Source organism: Esox lucius, chromosome 22, assembly GCF_011004845.1.
Source record: "Esox lucius isolate fEsoLuc1 chromosome 22, fEsoLuc1.pri, whole genome shotgun sequence".
In the NCBI taxonomy this organism is placed as follows: Eukaryota; Metazoa; Chordata; class Actinopteri; order Esociformes; family Esocidae; genus Esox; species Esox lucius.
In genome coordinates, this window is record NC_047590.1 from 14,488,635 (window position 1) to 14,508,385 (window position 19,751).

General features: G+C 45.4%; 1 protein-coding gene across 2 annotated transcripts in view; it reads left to right on the forward strand.

Annotated features, from left to right (window-relative positions):
- LOC105023143 (Krueppel-like factor 7) overlaps positions 1–19,751 on the forward strand; it is a 35,696-nt gene that overhangs the window by 9,844 nt on the left and 6,101 nt on the right. The window contains exons 1-2 of one of the 2 annotated variants that reach the window (XM_020042091.2): positions 10,829–10,945; positions 11,190–11,832. In XM_020042091.2, coding sequence (XP_019897650.2) covers positions 10,925–10,945; positions 11,190–11,832 — 664 coding nt within the window. In that variant the 5' untranslated portion in view covers positions 10,829–10,924. Of the gene's footprint in view, positions 1–10,828; positions 10,946–11,189; positions 11,833–19,751 lie in introns of those variants that run through there. The other variant, XM_010892098.3, reaches the window with a different exon arrangement.

Here is a 19,751-nt window from a genome sequence, read left to right on the forward strand (position 1 = left end):
GTGCACTTGCCTGTATGCTAATCAGCAAGGCAGTGGATTTCTGTGGGTGGGTATACGTGTACATTATAAACCTATTTACTTCTATGTACACAATTATAATGCGTGCTAGTCCCAGCTGGTTGCGACCACTTACTCTATTGGATTCAGTGGAGCAGGCTGCATGTGTACACTTAAATCACTGTGTGAATTATTTAATCTTGACCTGCTACAAACACGCTGCAACTTAACTACAGGTGGATGTTTTCCTTCGAAACAGGCACCAATAGCTCCAACGAGCAGGCAGCATGGAGCACATTGTTGAACACGGGTCAGTTATGGGAAGCATTTATTCATTCTAATGCTCCCTCCAGCACCTGACTGATCTGTCAGTGCAAAGTGCATTGCTCTTAACAAGCAGTAAACAAACACGGGGAATACTAGACCAGATATGGGTTTTGGAAAGGGGAGTTGGGGAAAAAGTCGCATTTTGGTTTGCGATGAGGTCACGTTTACAGATTCTTTTGATTCAGCAGTCTGACAGACACTGTAATAACATTTTAGGCATTGCGCTGCCCTGACTGAAGTGGAAACTAACTTGTATTGTAACCAACGATCCAAACACCATCAAATGATGTCTTCACAACATCTTCCTTGACTGAATATGTTTATCTGTGGATTAGATTGGATGGGGATTTGGGACTGGAACTGTAAACATATGGAACTGATTTTGTGAACAAATATATCAGGCACTTTTGAATTTTACAACGCATTTCTATCAGTACCAGTGAAAATCTGGTACTGTACATCATTGCATTATTTTCCTTTAAAATGGACAGGGACCTATTCCATGAATCAATCAAACACAGGCTTGCAAAAAGTCTAACAAGCCTGGAACAAAACACAGGCTTACAAAACAGAGGGGTCAATGAGTGAAATGAGTCTGGATAGGAAGCAGTTGGAGTTGATACATATACATTTGAATCTTTATATTGATTAAGTTCATCTATTGACTGTTAGAAACCAAAAATCAGATTTTCTTATCTTGGCAGTTTTTCTAGGCAAAGGCAAGGAAATAAATTGCTAGACAGTCAAAACAATTCAAACTAAAATGTTTATATCATGGATGCTCATTCCTTTTATGTCCATATAGGATTGGTTACACTTCTTCTGCCCCATCTGTTAGCTTTTTACAGAAACAGTCAGTGAGCACGCTTTGTTATTGTTTCAGCTACAGATTCCCGCTCTGAGGGTTTTCCACTGACTATAGGTCAAGTGTCTTGTTTAGATGGCCGAAGAAACAGAAACGTGTGTTTACAGACTACAGTATCATAGCCTCTGAGTCACACTATGCCCTGCGTCCATCTGACAGACAGCTCACACACACACACACACACACACACACAAACGTTGGTAAGCAGCAGTGGCCAATGCAGCCAAACAACGGCAGTTGTATTACTTCCATCTCCACTTGTAAGAGGGCTCAATTATGGAAATGAAATTGCGATTCAAAGTGCTTGCACTCTGTTCCGGCATTCCACTGAGGAGGAAAACTAAGGGCAGATGAGGGTTGAGCGGGTCCAGCCAGCATTGCGTGCTTCCTCCCACAGAACAGGCCTCAGTCGGCAGTGAACACTTCTTTTTCCATCCTATCTGTTGGAGTCGAGCCTGCTGCAGTGGCAGCAGAGACGTCTTTCCTTCAATATTTAAGCAGCTTGGCTAATCTGTGTTCCTCAGGTTTGTTTTGAAAGCGTTCCTGGTGAATGACGATGGGGAAGAAACTGTAAAGCGCCTCCTTTTTCCGGCTTATACAGTAATAGGTTCAATCTGGGGAGGGAATTTGCACTTACACAGTCATGTAAACAAGTTTGACCTCATAAACTTGAACCCAGACCCATGGAGGCCCTATCAGGACTTGCTCTCCTACCCTTTCCCCTCTTGACCCCCGGTTAACCTCAGTAGGGGCATATCTCAGTATCCCAATCTGTGGTTGGCAAAGCCCCATGACTTTGACTGTGAAACAGCATTACAAAACACCTTTCAGCAAAACAGTGGTGGGATATCAGCAGACGTCATCTCCTGACCCAACCCTCCCACTGACTGCTGGGGTGTCTGAGGGTGGCTTGTCATTTTACCGTGGCAAATCAAGCAAAACTGTGCAGCAGACAGAAAGGAACCCTAATATTCCTTATCTGCGCATAGCCAGTGTGCCACAATTGCCAGTTCTCCTTTCTGGACGACGTGACTTGGGTGCCCATTCTGTATCTGCACAAAGCCTTTTGAGTGGCAACTGTATGAAGAGGAAGCCGACTCTTTCCGGTTCGCTGTTCTCTTTATCTCACCCCTCTCTTTCTCTGTTGTTTTTGCCCCCCCCCCCCCCCCAACAACCCCTCCCCCAGCTGTTGCAGTTCTTTTGTTTCGCCGCAGTTTCCAGGCGAGTGCCATTCTATCTGCCCCGTATGCGGTAATGAAGATTAGCCAGCCTGTGGCTCACAATGGGGTCCCCACATCCGCCATACAGACGACCCCAAATCCCCACCACAAGCTGTTAACCCCGGTGTAAAACGCTTGTCTCCCACCCAACCCATAACCAATCCTGCTTCAACCCTCTCAGTGAGGGGAGGGGCTAATGCTCTCTGGCCGGTTTACTGTTTGAATGGGAATTGCTGTTTCCTGATTAGATTAGCGTGGATTTGGCAGCTGAGGGGGGCCGCTTGGCGAGTCACTGCACCGATAAACAGCAGCTCAACCAAAGCCAGTTAAAGAGAGAGGGATCCTCTCCCCTCTGAGCTTCACTAACATCGCTCTAGTCGTTGGGATTATACATTGGGCTTGGCAAGCCTCCTCTCCACTTCCATTTCTCTACCATAGTCTAGCCTCTTCTTCCCGCCACCCTCTGGTCTTACCCCTCTCCTCCTTTTCTTTCACCCCCCCCACCCGTCCTCTCCATCCTCAATCCGTTGCCAGCACACGCAGGCGTTTTCACAGCACGCCACAACCAATTTAGACTGTTCTTCAGAAGAATACATTCAGTAGCAACTCAGCAATTCCGCTCGTCTTTCATTTTCTTTTCTCCTCGAAGGATTTGCATCTCCAGTCAGTCTGTCCATCGAGCGCGAGACGTGTCAGATCGCATGCCGACGGTTGTATGCTGACGGCACGTATCAAGTTCTGTTGGATTACGCTCCGCTGTTGAGATTAGCATTGAATAGTTACGTTGGCCTAACGGTGCCGGGCATTGTTGCAGTCTAAGCCCCCGGCCTGTGTCCCCAATGGTGCTCTATTCCCTACGTAGTGCGCTCCTCTTGACCAAGGCCCCATCGGGCCATTGAGGATGCCGGCCAAGTCTGCAGGCAGTTGAAATTGGCTGCCATGCTGGATCATTGGCTGAAGAAGGATGTGTGGGGTCGCAGCGGTGAGTAGATAACGGCGTGGCGGCGGGGGAAGCAATGGGAAATGTCTTCCCGCTCCATTTTGCAAAGGTCTCCAGGTCTGCGATCCCTCTCTGGCCTTTCCCCAGAGGAAAGAGAGACCGCTGATGTGTTTCGCCTCTCTGAGACTCATTGTCTTAGTTTATAGATTCCTGGTGGGGTTGTCTATATCTGTGCTCCCCTGCGAAGACCCAGTCACAGACGGTGACCTCAAAAAGTGGCCAGAAAATGTCCCATTGGATGCTTGACCTCAGCCATTTCCTTGATTGAAGCTTTCCTTTGCTTAGGCTGAATGCTGACTTTGCTTTAGCGTCAGCGTAGTGGATTGGTGTATGTGTGTGAGTGTGTGTGTGAGTGTGTGTGTGAGTGTGTGTGTGTGCGTGTGCGATATCCCTGGCCCATGTGACTCTCCCTGTAAGCTCCTCTGTGCAGACGTGTGATTTCTTGATTAGCAACAAGGTAGCTACGGGCCTTATTCCGGCAGCAGGTTTCCGGGCAAAGCCTGAAATTGACTTGTTAATTGCATCGATGTTTAATGTTATTGACTAATCTGGAAACGTTGGATGAGCGGATGGGCTTGAACAGTTAGCTGATATGTGTCTTACTTTCAGCGGCCGGTGTCTTTGGAGGAAGATGAGCTCTGAGTTGGGGGGGGGGGGGGGGGGGGGGGGCTGAGATTATATTGTGAGTGTAATTTTTTCCGATAAGGGCCTTTGTGTGTAATTAAGCCCACTGCTCTGTTATCTACATTGAAGGTACAGTATGTGAGTGAGGCAGTGTCGCCCGAAGAGGCCCATTAGTCAATGAGTAAATGACTTTCTCCTGATGGGATGATGGCGCATTCTTCGCCTCTCACTTCTCTGCTCTGCTTGGCTGCACTGGTCTCTAGCGCCGCTTTAGTGGAGACGAAAGCTGTTAGACGTTGCTGAAGCTAACCTCTAACCTCCGTTGTGAAACATAAATCTGGCTAGACTTGGGTTGGCTGCGCAGTTTAAAAAGGGTAATGGACATAGTGGAAGCGTTCTTGTATTCAGATCCACACTGGAGGAAAATGGAGCAATATCTTTCTGTCTCTGAACAGTCTAGTCAGTCACACCAGTGCTGCTAGCTGCTCTCTCTGTTCCTTGAACTCTGACTGGTACTCTACAGTTTCTCAGATCCTCATCTGGCTGAGATCAGTGCAGGTTAGGGCAAGAGTATGGGGGGGGGGGGGGGGTTGGGATGTTTCTAAGTATTGCTCACCGAAGCCATAAATTACCCTCTCTGTGGGCCGTGAGGGCCACTGCTGATGAGATCACGCACCACCGCATCATTTCCCATTGATTTGGGGTTGTGTCAGTGTACACACATGCACGCGCGCACACACACACACACACACACAGTGCAGGGAGGCAGGCGGCCAAATGGCTGGAGTCAGGCTGTTGGACAATGGTCATTTGGGTGGTGTCACCTCAGAGTGATGGGCTGGCTCACAGGGGATCAATGGCTTGCTGACTGGGGCGGAGTGCATCCCAAAAGGCAGCACATCGAAATACGATAACCCATACTCACCCAGTACAGAAACATGCAGAAAGCACAGGGCTGAGTGTAATGCAATGAAAAGTTAATAAGAATCTGAGCGTGTGTATGTGTAAATGTACATGTCTCGGCATACCCAAAGTGCACGGTAAAGAACAGCGGTAAAAATCCAATGCAGAAGGAGCATGGTTTCAAAACGAAACGCCTCTCGCTGGCGGACAGGATAGGCACCTGACTTGACAAACGACCCACTTCTTGAAGAATTCACAGAGCTGATACCGCTTTCCATGCCACTGTCTATGGCCAGACGCCAGAAGCAACAGGATTAAATCATCCCAATGTTAACAGCCCATATCCGCCTCACCTCAAGTAACATATGCGTTCTGGCCTTCAGCGGAGGGTCTATTGGGCCCTTTGTTCGCTTTATAGGCTAACCTCAGTTTTTAACGAGACGTCGGTGCAGTTAGCCAGGCTGCTGACAGTGGGTGGTGGGTGGCAGCTTTGCTAGTGCTTTGATGCTAATGGCATGCTGTGTGCTAGGCAGAGTGTTAGCGGAGGTGAGAGGAGGAATAGCGTGGGCTGTCCTGGTACAATGCCATGTAGCTACAGTGAGAGCCCCAGTGGTGCCCGTGGGGGTGGGAAAGAAAGATGGCCAACAGGTATGTCGTACGACAGCCACAGAGATAGACTGGTTACAGTTGTATTGCAGCAGGACACACTAAGATAGTAGCAGGATGTGGCTACTTTGTGAACAATGTAGATAATTTAAATGTACTATGTACACATAGAAGGAAACAACATTGTTATCTTGTTCATCCATGCCTGTTCATGAACTCTATGGTGTTGTAAATTGGTATTTTAAGCTTCTCTCACTTCTGCATGTGACACATGATTCACTGTCTCTGTAATCCGCTGCCAAATGTCTAGCTTGGTGTGAGAAGTGGGAGAAGGAGAACCTTTTTTTAAGGGTGAGATTAGACAATACTAGCTAGCCTAGGAGGGGTTTGCTGTATGTGTGTAGTATGTGGGACTGTGTGTAAGTGTAATTTCAATTATGTGCGATGGGGTGTGTGTTTAATGTGTTTGCCTGTGTGACTGTTTGTGAGTGTGTTTGTGTAACAACGATCTGCTTTGTGTGAAACCGTGTTCGGAGATGTAATTATAATACGTGCAAAGCTGTTCGTGGTGAGTGTCTGTGTAATGATTACCTGCATTGGTTACCTGCATTGGTTACCTGCATTGGGGCCCCCTCCTATCTGTGTTTTGTGACTGCTGTGTGTGTGTGTGTGTGTGTGTGTGTTTGGGTACAGCTCCTCCTAGCCCTTTTGTTCGCCAGCCGTACATTTTATACACGGTGGCATTTTTCAGCATACACGATTTTACACAATCGTTTGATTTAGATGAACAACACTGGTGGCCAGATTCGCTTTTGAGAAAATGTATTGTGTAAATGGGTGAAAATGTACACAGTCACTCCTGTCACCTTCCAGGCTAAAGTGGGACACTTCCTTGACAGACAGTCCCCGAGGCTACAGAGCTCGACAGACGATGCCTTTGTAAATGCTGTATTGGAGTGAAATTAGCAGGGCAGTTGGAAGGTTCTTTAGTCCTTTCCATTCCACGTATAACCAAATCATCAAAAAAACATCTAATACCACCAGTAAAAGCACTTGTTCGGCGGAGATAGTTAGCAGGTGAACAACAGTCAGTAAGCGTATATTCCTTCAGGGTCAGGTGTCTGTCAAAGAGCAGCGTGTGCATGTTTTGCGCCTTAAGGCATACCTCTGGCCAAGCCAGAGGTTTGTTGTTGCATTGATGTAGTATGTACAGTGGCTCGCAAAAGTATTCACCACCCTTGGATTTTATTTTAATATAAGTAGATTTTTGCCACTGATTAACACAAAAAAAGTCCTGATGTCAAAGTGAAAAATGTGATTAGTTGTTCTATATTAATTACTATTAAAAAACAGAAAATAATTGATTACATGTATTCACCCTCTTTAGTCAGTATTTGGTAGAGGCACATTTGGCAGCCATGAGTCTCTACCAGCTTTGCATCTGTACACATGTGGACCTTTGGTGAATAGCAATTTTCAACTGTTTTCACTTATTCTCAATTGGATTGAGGTCCAGGCTTTGTCTGGGCCATTTAAATAAATTAACAGACTTGTCCAGAAGCCACTCCAGTGTTGTCTTGGCTGAGTGCTTTGGGTTGTTGTCACCCCAGTTTGAGGTCCTGTTTGCTCTGAATCTTTATTTTGTTCCATTCAGTCCTATTTTCCTTCCCTCAATCCTGAACATTCTCCCAGGCCCTACTGCTGAGGGACATCCCCAAAGCATGATGCTCCCACCAACATGCCTTTCAGAACAGGATGGTGTTCTCAGGATGATGTGGAGTGTTAGGTTTACACCAAACATAGTGCTTAGCGTTGAGGCCAAGAACCTCTGTTAGAATACAATCTTTTTCCACTTGGTCTCTTGGTTGTCTTCCTGCCTAGGTTTTTTTTACAGTCCTGATTAGTTTTTTTTTACAGTTATTGTGGACTCTATTCAACTTATTAGGTGACCATTAAAGACAACTGATAGCACCACTGTTCATTCAGGTGGCATAGCAAAGAGAGTGAATACTTATGGAATTAATTATTTTCTGTTTTCATTCATAAAAAAAATGCTGATTTCATTTTGACATTATGGACTGTTTTTGTGTTGATCAGTGGCAGAAACTCTTAATTAAATCCATTTTGATTTCATTTTATGACAAAATGAGGAAACGTCAAGGGTCTGAATAATAGTTTTTTTTTTTACAACAATCGTTGTAGTCTAAATAGGCTATTGTTAAGTAGCACATAGCTCAGCTCTGCCAAAAGGTTAGTGGACAAAATGTCATATCATGGTACTTTTGCTTGCCCAAGATGTGGATTCAGGTTTCGGCTGTGGACACAGATATATGGCACCCTTACAGTTGCAGGGTCTTAATTTGATCACAGCGTTGCAGCTTCACTTTTCTACAGTGCAGGAACCAACACGTGTAGGCCTTTAATAAATTCCACTTCTCTTACAAACGATGCATGCCTCTACAACAATATCCATTTATTATAATCTACGTTCTAATTCTAATTTCCAGTCGCAGCAGTATCATTTTTCTGTTGTAAATGGCTGGATTAGACAGATTCATCTTTGCTTGTGGAGGAGGTCAATGGATAACGTTGCCTTAATTCCATGCTTTAAACCTGAAAGACTTAAAGACGTCTTTGTGCGGAGCCAATTCATGTTGACTTTGTAGATCATTGTCAGTCTATGAGCACGTAAGTGGGCTGTTATCTCCTCTTTATCTAGCCCATTGTGAGGAATCAGCCTCAGAGGGACGCCCGTGTTTCTAAACTAGGCAAAGAGAAGAAAACCACACACACTGCCTGCATGAATATGAATAAACACAAACACATTTGCGTGTGTACACGCACACAAACGTGCAAACACGTACACGCACAGCCACTGAAGTTGAAGAACCACACTTAATGGAGCGCGCACACATTAAGATAAAGATACACAGCCACACACACACACACACAACACAAACACACATACACATCAACAGAAAGAGCTGAACAACTGTCCTTCTCTTGAAAAATATTCCTTTAATGTCACCACCCCAAGGGGCTATAGAGAAGAACAGGCAGTTATGGCTGATGGTGGAGAGAAAGAGAGAAGGGGGGAGAGGTGCGATAAGACGGATCACAGCCTGCTGCCTCTCCTACCCCTCCATCTCCACTTCAAATCCTCTGCCTTCTACCCATATATCGAACCCACCACCTCCCCATACACTCCCTATGCACGTTTTCTGCCTCCCCGTTCTCTGCCCCTGTGTCTGAAGTGTGCACTCTTCGCTTACGTACCTTACAGCAGGAACAAATTATTATTCAAAAAACATGTGTACACCATGAACCAACCGCAACTAAGCCATACAATGTATTGTGTTTTAATAGAAAAAGATTTGCATTGGATGGCATTACACACAAAACATGCACGGTTTTTGGCCAGCGAGCCACCTTGCTTTTCAGAGTGTAAAAGGAAAGGACTACTATATGAAATACTGTGGATGTTTAAAACTCCCAATCCATTGATTTCAAATGTGTAGGGACAGCAGGGGGTCCACTTCTGGAGAGGCAGTGAATGGGATCGCATGACCAGTTCACCTCTTCAACAGTAGCTGAACTCACATCGCTGACCAGCAGGTTCCTACATTTACTATGATTGAACTGAAGCATTATAGTAAAGTCAGTACAGGGCAGCCCCGTCGCTCACATCCCCAAGGTGTGTATTAAGAGTCCAGGCTGTTCTGACCGTGTGTAAGCCTGCTGTGAGGATAACGTTACGGTAAATGTCACAGGCTCGGGATTGGATTTACCCCCAACTGGGAGAGTCGAGTCAAGTCCTCTCTCCCTCCTCTTTCAATTCACACACCTCCCTCGTTTATTCAACCCGCCTTCTCCCTCGCCTCTCCTCCCACTCCATCCATACCTTTTCCATATCATTTTTGTCTTCCTCCTCTCTCTAACTAGGCCTATCTGCCTTTTGCATGCAAAAAAAACACTTCCATCATCAGAAATTCCCCTTTTACTGGGTCGTTTCAACTGCTAATTACTCATAACCTCATAAAGGAGGGGGAACAGAAAGAGAAGGGAAAAGCCAGAGATGTAGAGCAAAGCTTGAAATTCATCTTCAAGCTGAAATGTCCATATCATGAACTATACATGCACAGAATTAAGCTCCCAGTGTCAGCATTTTTAGGCCAATAGCTTGATGTTGGTGATCATTCTGTCTTTGAATTTGGTGAAGAATGTAGTGTACAATTCTCTTAGCAATTCAGAATTTTGCACACACCTAAATTGCCTTTCTAAATTGATTGAGTAAATTACAATTACACTTGACAATGACCATCGTAATCAAGGGAACAGTAAATCCATGGAAAAGGTTATTATTGAAAAGCGTCTTAAAGCAAAGCCCTCACTATAGCAGATGACAAAGACAGTTTCTCAGCATTTCTTTATTGACATTCTTGGGGGTGCGTTTTCATTTTATGTCAATATGCAAATGAGTTGAACAACCCATTTCTTTTTCTCCCTAAATCCCTTTATTCCTGGAAATATCACCCAGCAACAGATAAAAACAAAACAAAAAAAAACATAAAAACTAATTTCTACCATTTTATTTTTAGAGAGCAGAACACAAATAAATGACAAGAGAGTAGTTCTATGAACTAGACGTCAGATGTACGCTATCTGAACACCCTTCGCCTCTATAATGGAGCTATCTGTCATTCTCCATTCACTCAGGTGAAATGGCCAGCAGTAAGGGCAAGGTGGAGCTGTTCTCCCCCGTTCCTGCTGTCAAAGTGCTTTAGCCACTACATGCCAAACACAACACAAAGCTATCAGAAAGGTGGAGAGAGGCACTAGCTGATCAAACACAATGCCTTTATTGTTTTGTGCAAAGAGCTCTGAGCTGTGTCTAAACGTTGTGCCTGCAACACCGATCCAACACTGTCTCCCCTGCTAATGAGCCAGGGCAGTCTTTTTACGTAATTGTGGAGGGCCTCCGAGGCCTGTTCAGGAGGTTTATGTTGGAGTATTCAGTTACTTTAGCGTATGGCTGAACTGTAACGCCCCTAAGACTGATGGCTTAATAAATCTGCCTTGTCCCCTATCTGTGCGCGGTGAAACTGCACGTGCGGCTTATCTGTGATCCTTAAAGACCGAGCTGCGCTTTGCACGTGTTTATGTGTGCGAGAAAGAGGAGGGAGGCAGGCGACCGAGGTTCACGGATCCTTTCTTCACTCCAGCCATTGTAATCAATCAGCGTGCAATCAGCCATCTCTGCAGGGCTGCCTGGCCAGGTAACGTGGATCTGGTGGTGACGCGGCACCGATTCTGATAGCCACTATCCATGGTGGATTGGGGTGTTCTGAAAATACAACCGCCGTGTCAGGACTTTCTCGACATATGGCTCTGGCTGATAATTACGTGAGTTGTCACGGGTTTAATTAAGTGAATGATGAAAAAAAATAAATATATATATATATCTGATTTAGCTTTGGTGGAACACTCTATACACTATATCGGTGAATCGGAAGTCTGCAGTATAGCGATTCAGTGTGGGAGGTGCTTCAGCTGAAGTTATGTGTTTTTTTATGTGAAGATTCATTAAGATGAATAGTGGGAGTGTCTGTATGCTGATTAACCCTCTCCTCTCCGTTGTTCTACTCAGACGTGCCTGGAGTTGGAACGCTATCTCCAGACGGAGCCCAAGAGGCTGTCAGACTTCTTCGACGAAGAGCTCAACTGCCTGCTCACCCCGACCTACGTGAAGGAGGACAGTGAAGAGGAGCTACTGGACCCCCTCCTCCCCAGCCTCCCGGACCCACCAAGCCCTCCCCTGCCACCCTTGCCCTGCCCCTCCCGAAAGCACCTCGCTGGGGCCTTGAAGTCAGCCAAGCCTGGCGTCGGTGAAGGGGCGGGCTTAACATCTGGAGGGGGAGGGGTGCACCCTGCCCAGCTTAGTGCGGTCACCTCCCTGACCCCGCCCTCGTCCCCGGAACTGGGCCGCCACCTAGTCAAGCCCCACCCCCATACTCTGACGGCGTCTGCAGATGGCACGCTCACTCTCAAACTGGTGGCGAGGAAGGTGGGGATAAGTGCGGCCAGGTTGGTGGCGGCCCACGCACTGCCCCTGCCCGCGGGTTGCCAGAACACAGGGGGGCACAGCGATGGAGAGCACGGGGGCACGTGTGTGATCGGCGTGGGGGATATCCCTGAGAACAAGAAGAGGGTCCATCGCTGCCAGTTTAACGGCTGCAGGAAGGTTTACACCAAGAGTTCGCACCTAAAGGCACACCAAAGGACACACACAGGTAAGATTCGTCATCAGTAGCCTATTGTAGACCATTTTTGAAATAGTATTGACCGCCTGTCAGATATGTTCTTGAGCACTGAGCATACTCTCTTGAGCACCAAATAAACTGGATTTGCACATTTTGGGAATATTCTATTAGGACCTACTGTGCTTGACATGCTCGATTAAGTATATAAAAGGAAACAAATGCTATAGAAATATTGCTCACTTTTGCTCTGGGAAAATCTCTTAACCTAAAAACTGAGGTTTGGATTATGGGAGAGGTGGCAAGGCCCTGAGTCAGTTACAAGTAGTGAAAGCACTCAGAAAGACTTAATAGACATAGACCGAAACATGTCAAGCACCACCAGTGTAATATGCATAATGTATTAGCTACTTAGCTATCCCTCATTTATCTATACGCCATGGTCCTTTTACCTCAGGTTCTTCATAATCATACCTGGTGCCAATCCTAGCCATCTACTGGAGACAACGTTACAAATTAAAGAGCACGTCTTCTCCACCTGCCCATTTTCTGCATTCCCTAGCCCTCTACCTAGTGCTTAAGTTAAGCCGTAGCCCATTTGTACCTTAGGGCCTGGTTTCATGGTTACAGATTACCCCTAGCCTAGGACTAAAAAATCAAGGTCAATCAAGGTCAATGGGCACTGTCAGCTAAATATTAAGAGCACCCAAAAGTAGTACTTCAGTACTCTCCATGCACACTGCCTGTGCCGACAGTATACTCCAAGGTTGTCTCACTACTTCCTCAGCAGATTTCCGGAGAAGGAAATGACCATAATTCTTCCTCTCTTCGATCTCAATCCCGAACCACTCAGCCCGCTGTCAGGAAACTGTCTACAGAGTGACTAACTGGCCCAAGATTGATAGATTGACCTGGATAAACAGTGTTTTCCCCAGTTATATATTTTTTACAGCACCATAACCCTCTGTATACAGTGGATATAAAAAGTCTACACACCCCTGTTAAAATGCCAGGTTCTTGTGATGTAAAAGAACGAGACAAAGATAAATCATGTCAGAACTTTTTCCACCTTTTATGTGACCTATAACGTGAACAATTCAATTGAAAAACAAACTGAAATCTTTGAGGGGGAAAAATAAAAAACTCACAATAACCTGGTTGCATAAGTGTGCACACCCTTAAATGAATACTTTGTTGAAGCACCTTTTGATTTTATTTAAGCACTCAGTCTTTTTGGGTAGGAGTCTATTAGCATGGCATCTTGACTTGGCAATATTTGCCCACTCATCTTTGTAAAAGCGCTCCAAATCTGTCAGATTGCGAGGACATCCCTTGTGCACAGCCCTCTTCAGATCACCCCACAGATGTTCAATTAAATTCATGTCTGGGTTCTGGCTGGGCCATTCCAAAACGTTAATCTTCTTCTGGTGAAGCCATGCTTTTGTGGATTTGGATGTGTGCTTTTGGTCATTGTCATGCTGAAAGGTGAACTTCCTCTTCATCTTCAGCTTTCTAACGGACGCCTGAAGGTTTTGTGCCAAAATTGCCTGGTATTTGGAACTGTTCATATTTCCCTCCACCCTGACTAAGGTCCCAGTTCCAGCTGAAGAAAAACAGCCCCAAAGCATGATGCTGCCACCACCCTGCTTCACTGTGGGTATGTTATTCTTTGGGTGATGTGCAGTGTTGTTTTTGCGCCAAACATACATTTTAGAATTATGGCCAAAAAGTTCAACCTTGGTTTCATCAGACTATAACACGTTCCCACGTGCTTTTGGGGGACATGATGTTTGTTTTTGCAAACTGCTGCCGGGCTTGGATGTTTTTTTTTTGTATCCCATAGCCCATTCATATGAAGAATATGGAAGATTGTTGTCACATGTAGCACACAGCCAGTACTCGCCAGAAATTCCTGCAGTTACTTTAATGTTGCTGTAGGCCTCTTGGAAGCCTCCCTGACCAGTTTTCTTCTCATCTTTTCATACATTTTGGAGGGACGTCCAGTTCTTGGTAATGTTGTGCCATATTTTCTCCACTTGATGATGACTGTCTTCACTGTGTTCCATGGCATATCTAATGCTTTGGAAATTATTTTGTACCCTTCTCATGACTGATATCTTTCAACAATGAGATCCTTCTTATGCTTTGGAAGCTCTCTGCGGACCATGGCTTTTGCTCTGAGATGCAACTAAGAAAATGTCAGGAAAATCCTACTAGAACAGCTGAACTTCATTTGTGATTAATCAGAGTCACTTTAAATGATGGCAGGTGTGTAATTACCTCTATTTAACATGAGTTTGAATATGATTGGTTAATTCTGAACACAGCCACATCCCCAGTTATAAGAGGGTGTGCACACTTATGCAACCAGGTTATTGTAAGGTTTCTATTTTTCATTTTACCCCTCGAAGATTTCAGTTTGTTTTTCAATTGAATTGTTCACATTATAGGTCACATTAAAAGCGGAAAAAGTTCCGACATGATTTATCTTTGTCTCATTATTTTACATCGCAAACACCTGGCATTTTAACAGGGTTGTGTAGACCTTTTATATCCACTGTATATATATGCTTTTATAGGCTAAGGCTGTGTTACGGTCAAAATAACTGGGACCCGGAGGGACTGAAATACGTTAACGTTCCTTGTCGGAGACATTTGAAGCAACCGTACTCTGTCCACATCAGCAGTACAGGTACAGGTTATCTGGGCCAATTCCGTGCAGCAATAGACTGGGCATGCATTTTACTGTCATGCGAATCTGGTCATCGGAACACAGAGCCGGAACAGCCGTTTTTGTCTCTGACGTACAGCACCAACAGTGTCAGGGCTAGAAAGTAGAGGTAGGAATGGTGGGAGACATAGCGCCATGGGCCTCGACTCGTTCCGTCCTTAACGATGACTTTAGAGATGTCATTACTCAAATCCCTCCTTTCTTCACTTGTTCTTTCCATAAATTACTGACAGAGTAGAGATTAAGATTTGAGCTGGAATTAAGCAGACTGTGTGGAAATTACACAGCCCTGCAGAGTTTTATGAATGGGGGTTTGAAGGAAGATAAGGCATTGTACAATTAGAATTTTCCGGGAGTGGAGGAGTAAAATGTCTCTCTCCTCCCTCCCCGTCCTCCATCTCCCACACACACACGCACACGTAGGCACACACGCACGCGTAGGCACACATGCACACGTAGGCACACATGCACACGTAGGCACACATGCACGCGTAGGCACACATGCACGCGTAGGCACACATGCACGCGTAGGCACACATGCACGCGTAGGCACACATGCACGCGTAGGCACACATGCACAGGTAGGCACACATGCACACGTAGGCACACATGCACACGTAGGCACACATGCACACGTAGGCACACATGCACGCGTAGGCACACATGCACGCGTAGGCACACATGCACACGTAGGCACACATGCACAGGTAGGCACACATGCACACGTAGGCACACATGCACACGTAGGCACACATGCACACGTAGGCACACATGCACGCGTAGGCACACATGCACACGTAGGCACACATGCACGCGTAGGCACACATGCACACGTAGGCACACATGCACAAGGGCTGAACAAATAATCAAATTCAGGTCAACATCACAATATTGACATACGTAGTATCCTCACTGCGAGAGATTTATTTTGAAAAGCCTGTTTTTATAATTTCATCCAGTTCTAGACCCTTTCCCTCTACTCTTATAGCTGCTTCACACAACAAGCCCCTCCCCTGCCAATCAAGCAGCTCAGGTCTTTGTTGCTGTTCGGTGAACTATATGTATATATACAGTGTCCCTCAAAGGAATTCACCCTAGGACTTTTCCACATATTTTGATAGACATTGAATTAAAATGGATTTAATCAGGAGTATAAATCCATTATGTCAAAGTGAAAAATAAAATCAGCAAATTGTATATATAACAGAATAATATAACAGATAATTGATTGCATAAGCACTTGCTTCCTTTGCAATGACACACTTGAATGAGCTGAGGAGCCAAATCAGCATAGCCAGTTCAGTGGTAATTGGCCTGCGACGATCAGCTGACGTCGAATCACTATATTACTATATTGGATTTGAAACCTTTCCATTTAATCGTCCGGTCACTCAACATATGTGTTGATGGTTGTACTAGCATGCAGGTGCAAATCCACCCACCACCCCTGCCTCCACCTGTTTGGCTCTGTGTTTCCTTTCGTGGGGGGATCGGTACTGGGTGCCTTGCTCATTGCCTATGGGGATTGCCATTAATTATATTATGGTGATGATACTGTTGTTAGTATCATATACACAATCATGTTATGGAAAATTGAAATGTACGTAAATATTCAGGCCCTTGGTCATGACACTCCAGATTGAGCTGAGATGCATCCTATGTCCTTTGATCATCCTTGAGATGTCTCCAGAACTTGATTGGTCACCTGTAGCGAATGCAATTGATTTGGATATGATTTAGGAGGCACACACCTGTCTGTATAAGGTTGCACAGTTATATGAAGAAAAAAAACAAGCCATGAAGTCCAAGGAGCACTCTTTAGATCTTTCATTCATTCATTCATCTTCTTCCGCTTCATCCGGGGCCGGGTCCTTAGATCTTAGAGAATTGTATTGAGACATAGATCCGGAGCAGGTTAAAATTGCTAAAGCACTGAAAGCTTCCTGGAACACAGTGGGCTCCATCAGTGTGAAATGGAAGAAGATTTGAACCACCACGACTCTTCCTACAGCTGGCTGACAAACTAAGTAACCGGGCAAGAAAGGCCTTGGTCAGAGTAGTGACTAATAATCCAATGGCCACTCTAACTGAGCTTAACAGTTTCTGGGAGAGCCTGCCCTCTCAACAGGACTCCGTCAATCAGGTCTTTATTGTAGAGTGGCTCGACAGAAGCACCTGAAAGACTTTGAGAGGATGAGGAAAAATATTCTCTCCTGTGATTAGACCAACATTATGCCTGAATAACTAGACAACTATTATGCAAGAATTCCAAGCACTGTGTCTTGAAAACAAGGTACTGCTCATCATCTGGCAAATACCATCCCCACAGTGAAGCATAGTGCTGTACAGCTTCATGCCATGGGGATGATTCTCAGTTGCAGGAACTGAGAGACTGGTCACGATTGAGGGAGGGATGAACAGAGCAGAATACAGAGTGGTCCTTGTAACCTTATCCAGAGCTCCCATAGCCATAGGCTGAGATTCCTCTTTCAGCATGACAATGACCCAAAGCACACAGCTAACACACAGCCAACCCTGGAGTGCCTTGGGACAAGTTTGTGAATGTCCTTGATTGGCCCAGTCAAGGCCTGGACTTGAACACGATTGAACTATCTGTGGGTAGATCTGAAGATAGCAGTTCATTGACACACATCCAATATAGGAAGTCTTAAAGATGGTAGAGACATACCCAATAAGACTTAAAGATGGTAGAGACATAACCAATAAGACTTAAAGATGGTAGAGACATACCCAATAAGACTTAAAGATGGTAGAGACATAGCCAAGATCACTTAAAGATGGTAGAGGCATAGCCAAGAAGACTTGGAGATGGTAGAGACATACACGTGAAGACTTAAAGATGGTGGGGGCATACCTAAGAAAACTTGAAGCTGTGGTTTGTCATTATTGGGTATTATGTACTTTGAATGCAAAGAAAAACATTTAATTTAGACAATCCAAAAATAAAAACACAACAAAATGTGGAGAAAGCGAAGGGGTCTGAATACTTTCAGGAAGGGATTCTGAAACCTTAGAAAACCATGATTCCAACAGTTCTTCCAAGGATTTTTGATTTACAGTATGTTGCAAGTAAAATCACAAAAACAATACTTGGCAAAACAAATATATACAGCAATTTGTTTTGCAAAGCGTGAAGCTTTAATGCACACACTCACCCACATATGTTTCCCCATGTTTGCTCATATATAGGATACCTGGGTTGAGAAGTGAAACAGTAAAACTGAAGCAGTGAGTAGTGCTGGCCCGTAAAGTGCTTTCCCTATGCCTCGGTAATGACCTCGGAGACCACGATGCCCCGGTCCGTCTCCAGCTAATGGAGGAAATGCAATTAACGACAACTCTGGCACCTTCAAGTCTGGATCATGTTTGTGTATGTGTGCTAAACTGCATGTATTAGTCCATATGTGCCTGTGTCTCTGTGTGTAGTTAGACAACCAGAGCCTGTCAATGGTCAGTGAAGGAGTTTGCAGTTGAGGTGGTTATCTGCTGTGCTCTGGTCTGGGCCTGCATCGATGCTGGCCTCCCCCCTCCCAACCCACCCCCAGCATCGGGCATGTACAGCATTACAGAGGCGGTTGCTACGCAACTGCATCCTCTGCCAGCGTGAGTGGTAATTGGCTGGTGGCATGGCGGCGGCGTCTGCTCCCGATGCCAGATCCAGCCAGCTGCACTAGCTGCCTCCTCCTCGTGTTTCATCCCTCACCTCGTTGCTAGGCGACTGAGTCAGGCATCTGTGCCTCCCGGGACTATAATTGGCCGATGTGAGCGAGTGAGCCGGCCCTAAACCTGCCTCTTGTTTTTGGGGCTACGGAAAGAAGGGGTGAGGCAAGGGATTGGAAAAGGGTCAATCTGGACCAATGTTGGGGGATGGGTTGGATGTGATTGTGCATGGCAATCCAATGCACACCTTAAACCTCGGCTACTTGAGCTTGCCTAGGAAGATAAAAACAATCACTGGATTTTCAAAGAAGCTGAGCAAAACTAGCATTCTCTACTGAAATGGCAGAGTAACGCCAGAGGTTTCTGCGGGCAGGAAAATGTGGATGGTCCTAAACAAATGAAACATTAAAAACACAGTTTTTATACACATCATCACATTAGCTTGAGACTACCTTTTTTCCCCTCTGCAGCTTGTTTGGCGAGATAGCTGGCGAGTCATTATAAAAGCACTGTAAACCACAAAATGCTTCCTTCCTCTCTTAATTGCATTCTGAAAGCTGATGAAGCAAGTTTAATGTGGATTTGATGGAGCTCTTAAAGAGAGATAAAACGTGCGACAGCTGCTGTACAAACCTTGCCTCATTAAACCATGCAAACACACTGGGCGTCTGTATAGTGTTGTGGACATATAGAAGAATCACCCTGATTCTGGACATTACCGCAATGTACTACTTAAAGATACCACTGTGGGGTTTTTGTAAACCTTCAACCAGTAGTTTGGACTCAGTAGTGACAGACTGCCGATGAGCCAAACCGGGTGCCCCATTTATTGCGTACTATGTCATCCAATTTTAAACTTTGCCACCCTACTATGGCATAATTTGAAACGACCTTCCAACTATGTACAAAATGGAAGCTCTAATCCATAACCCCTTATATGCTAATAGTTTAGTGTGCTTAGGACTTCAGCAGTGCCTCTTTTAGCACTGCCACCATTTTATGTGAACAGAGTACGCATCTCCACAGATGAACTGTGAAAACCCTGAATTGGACAATGAAGACGTGAATCTGTTCAATTCTTACGGTCCGATTAATGGGGAGACTGTGATTCCACCGTCTCAGTTAGGCTGTGTTTGATTTGCTGTCTGTGTTATTCAGTCTAGTTGGGATGATTAGTGGACGTGCGTGCAACATCTCCACAGAGAGGGAGGCAGCTGGCAGCGTGTAAATATAGAGTAACTTCCTATCAAGCGATATCACTGGCCTAATTGTCACACACACACACACACACACACACACTCACATAGACGCTTTCACGCACCTCCCCTCCCACCAGTATGTCTGCTGCTCTTCTCCTCATCTCCTCCTTACCAATTCTGCCAGTTCAGCAGGATAAGAGGCCGCTGGGAGCCCCTCAGGCACGCGCACGCGCAAATAGACCCCTGACGTGACTCTCTCGAATATGCTTCCCCATCTAGTTGACTGAACAGAGAAAAAGCCCGTCTGAATCTCCATTAATTGGATTCCATGTAGTCGGACA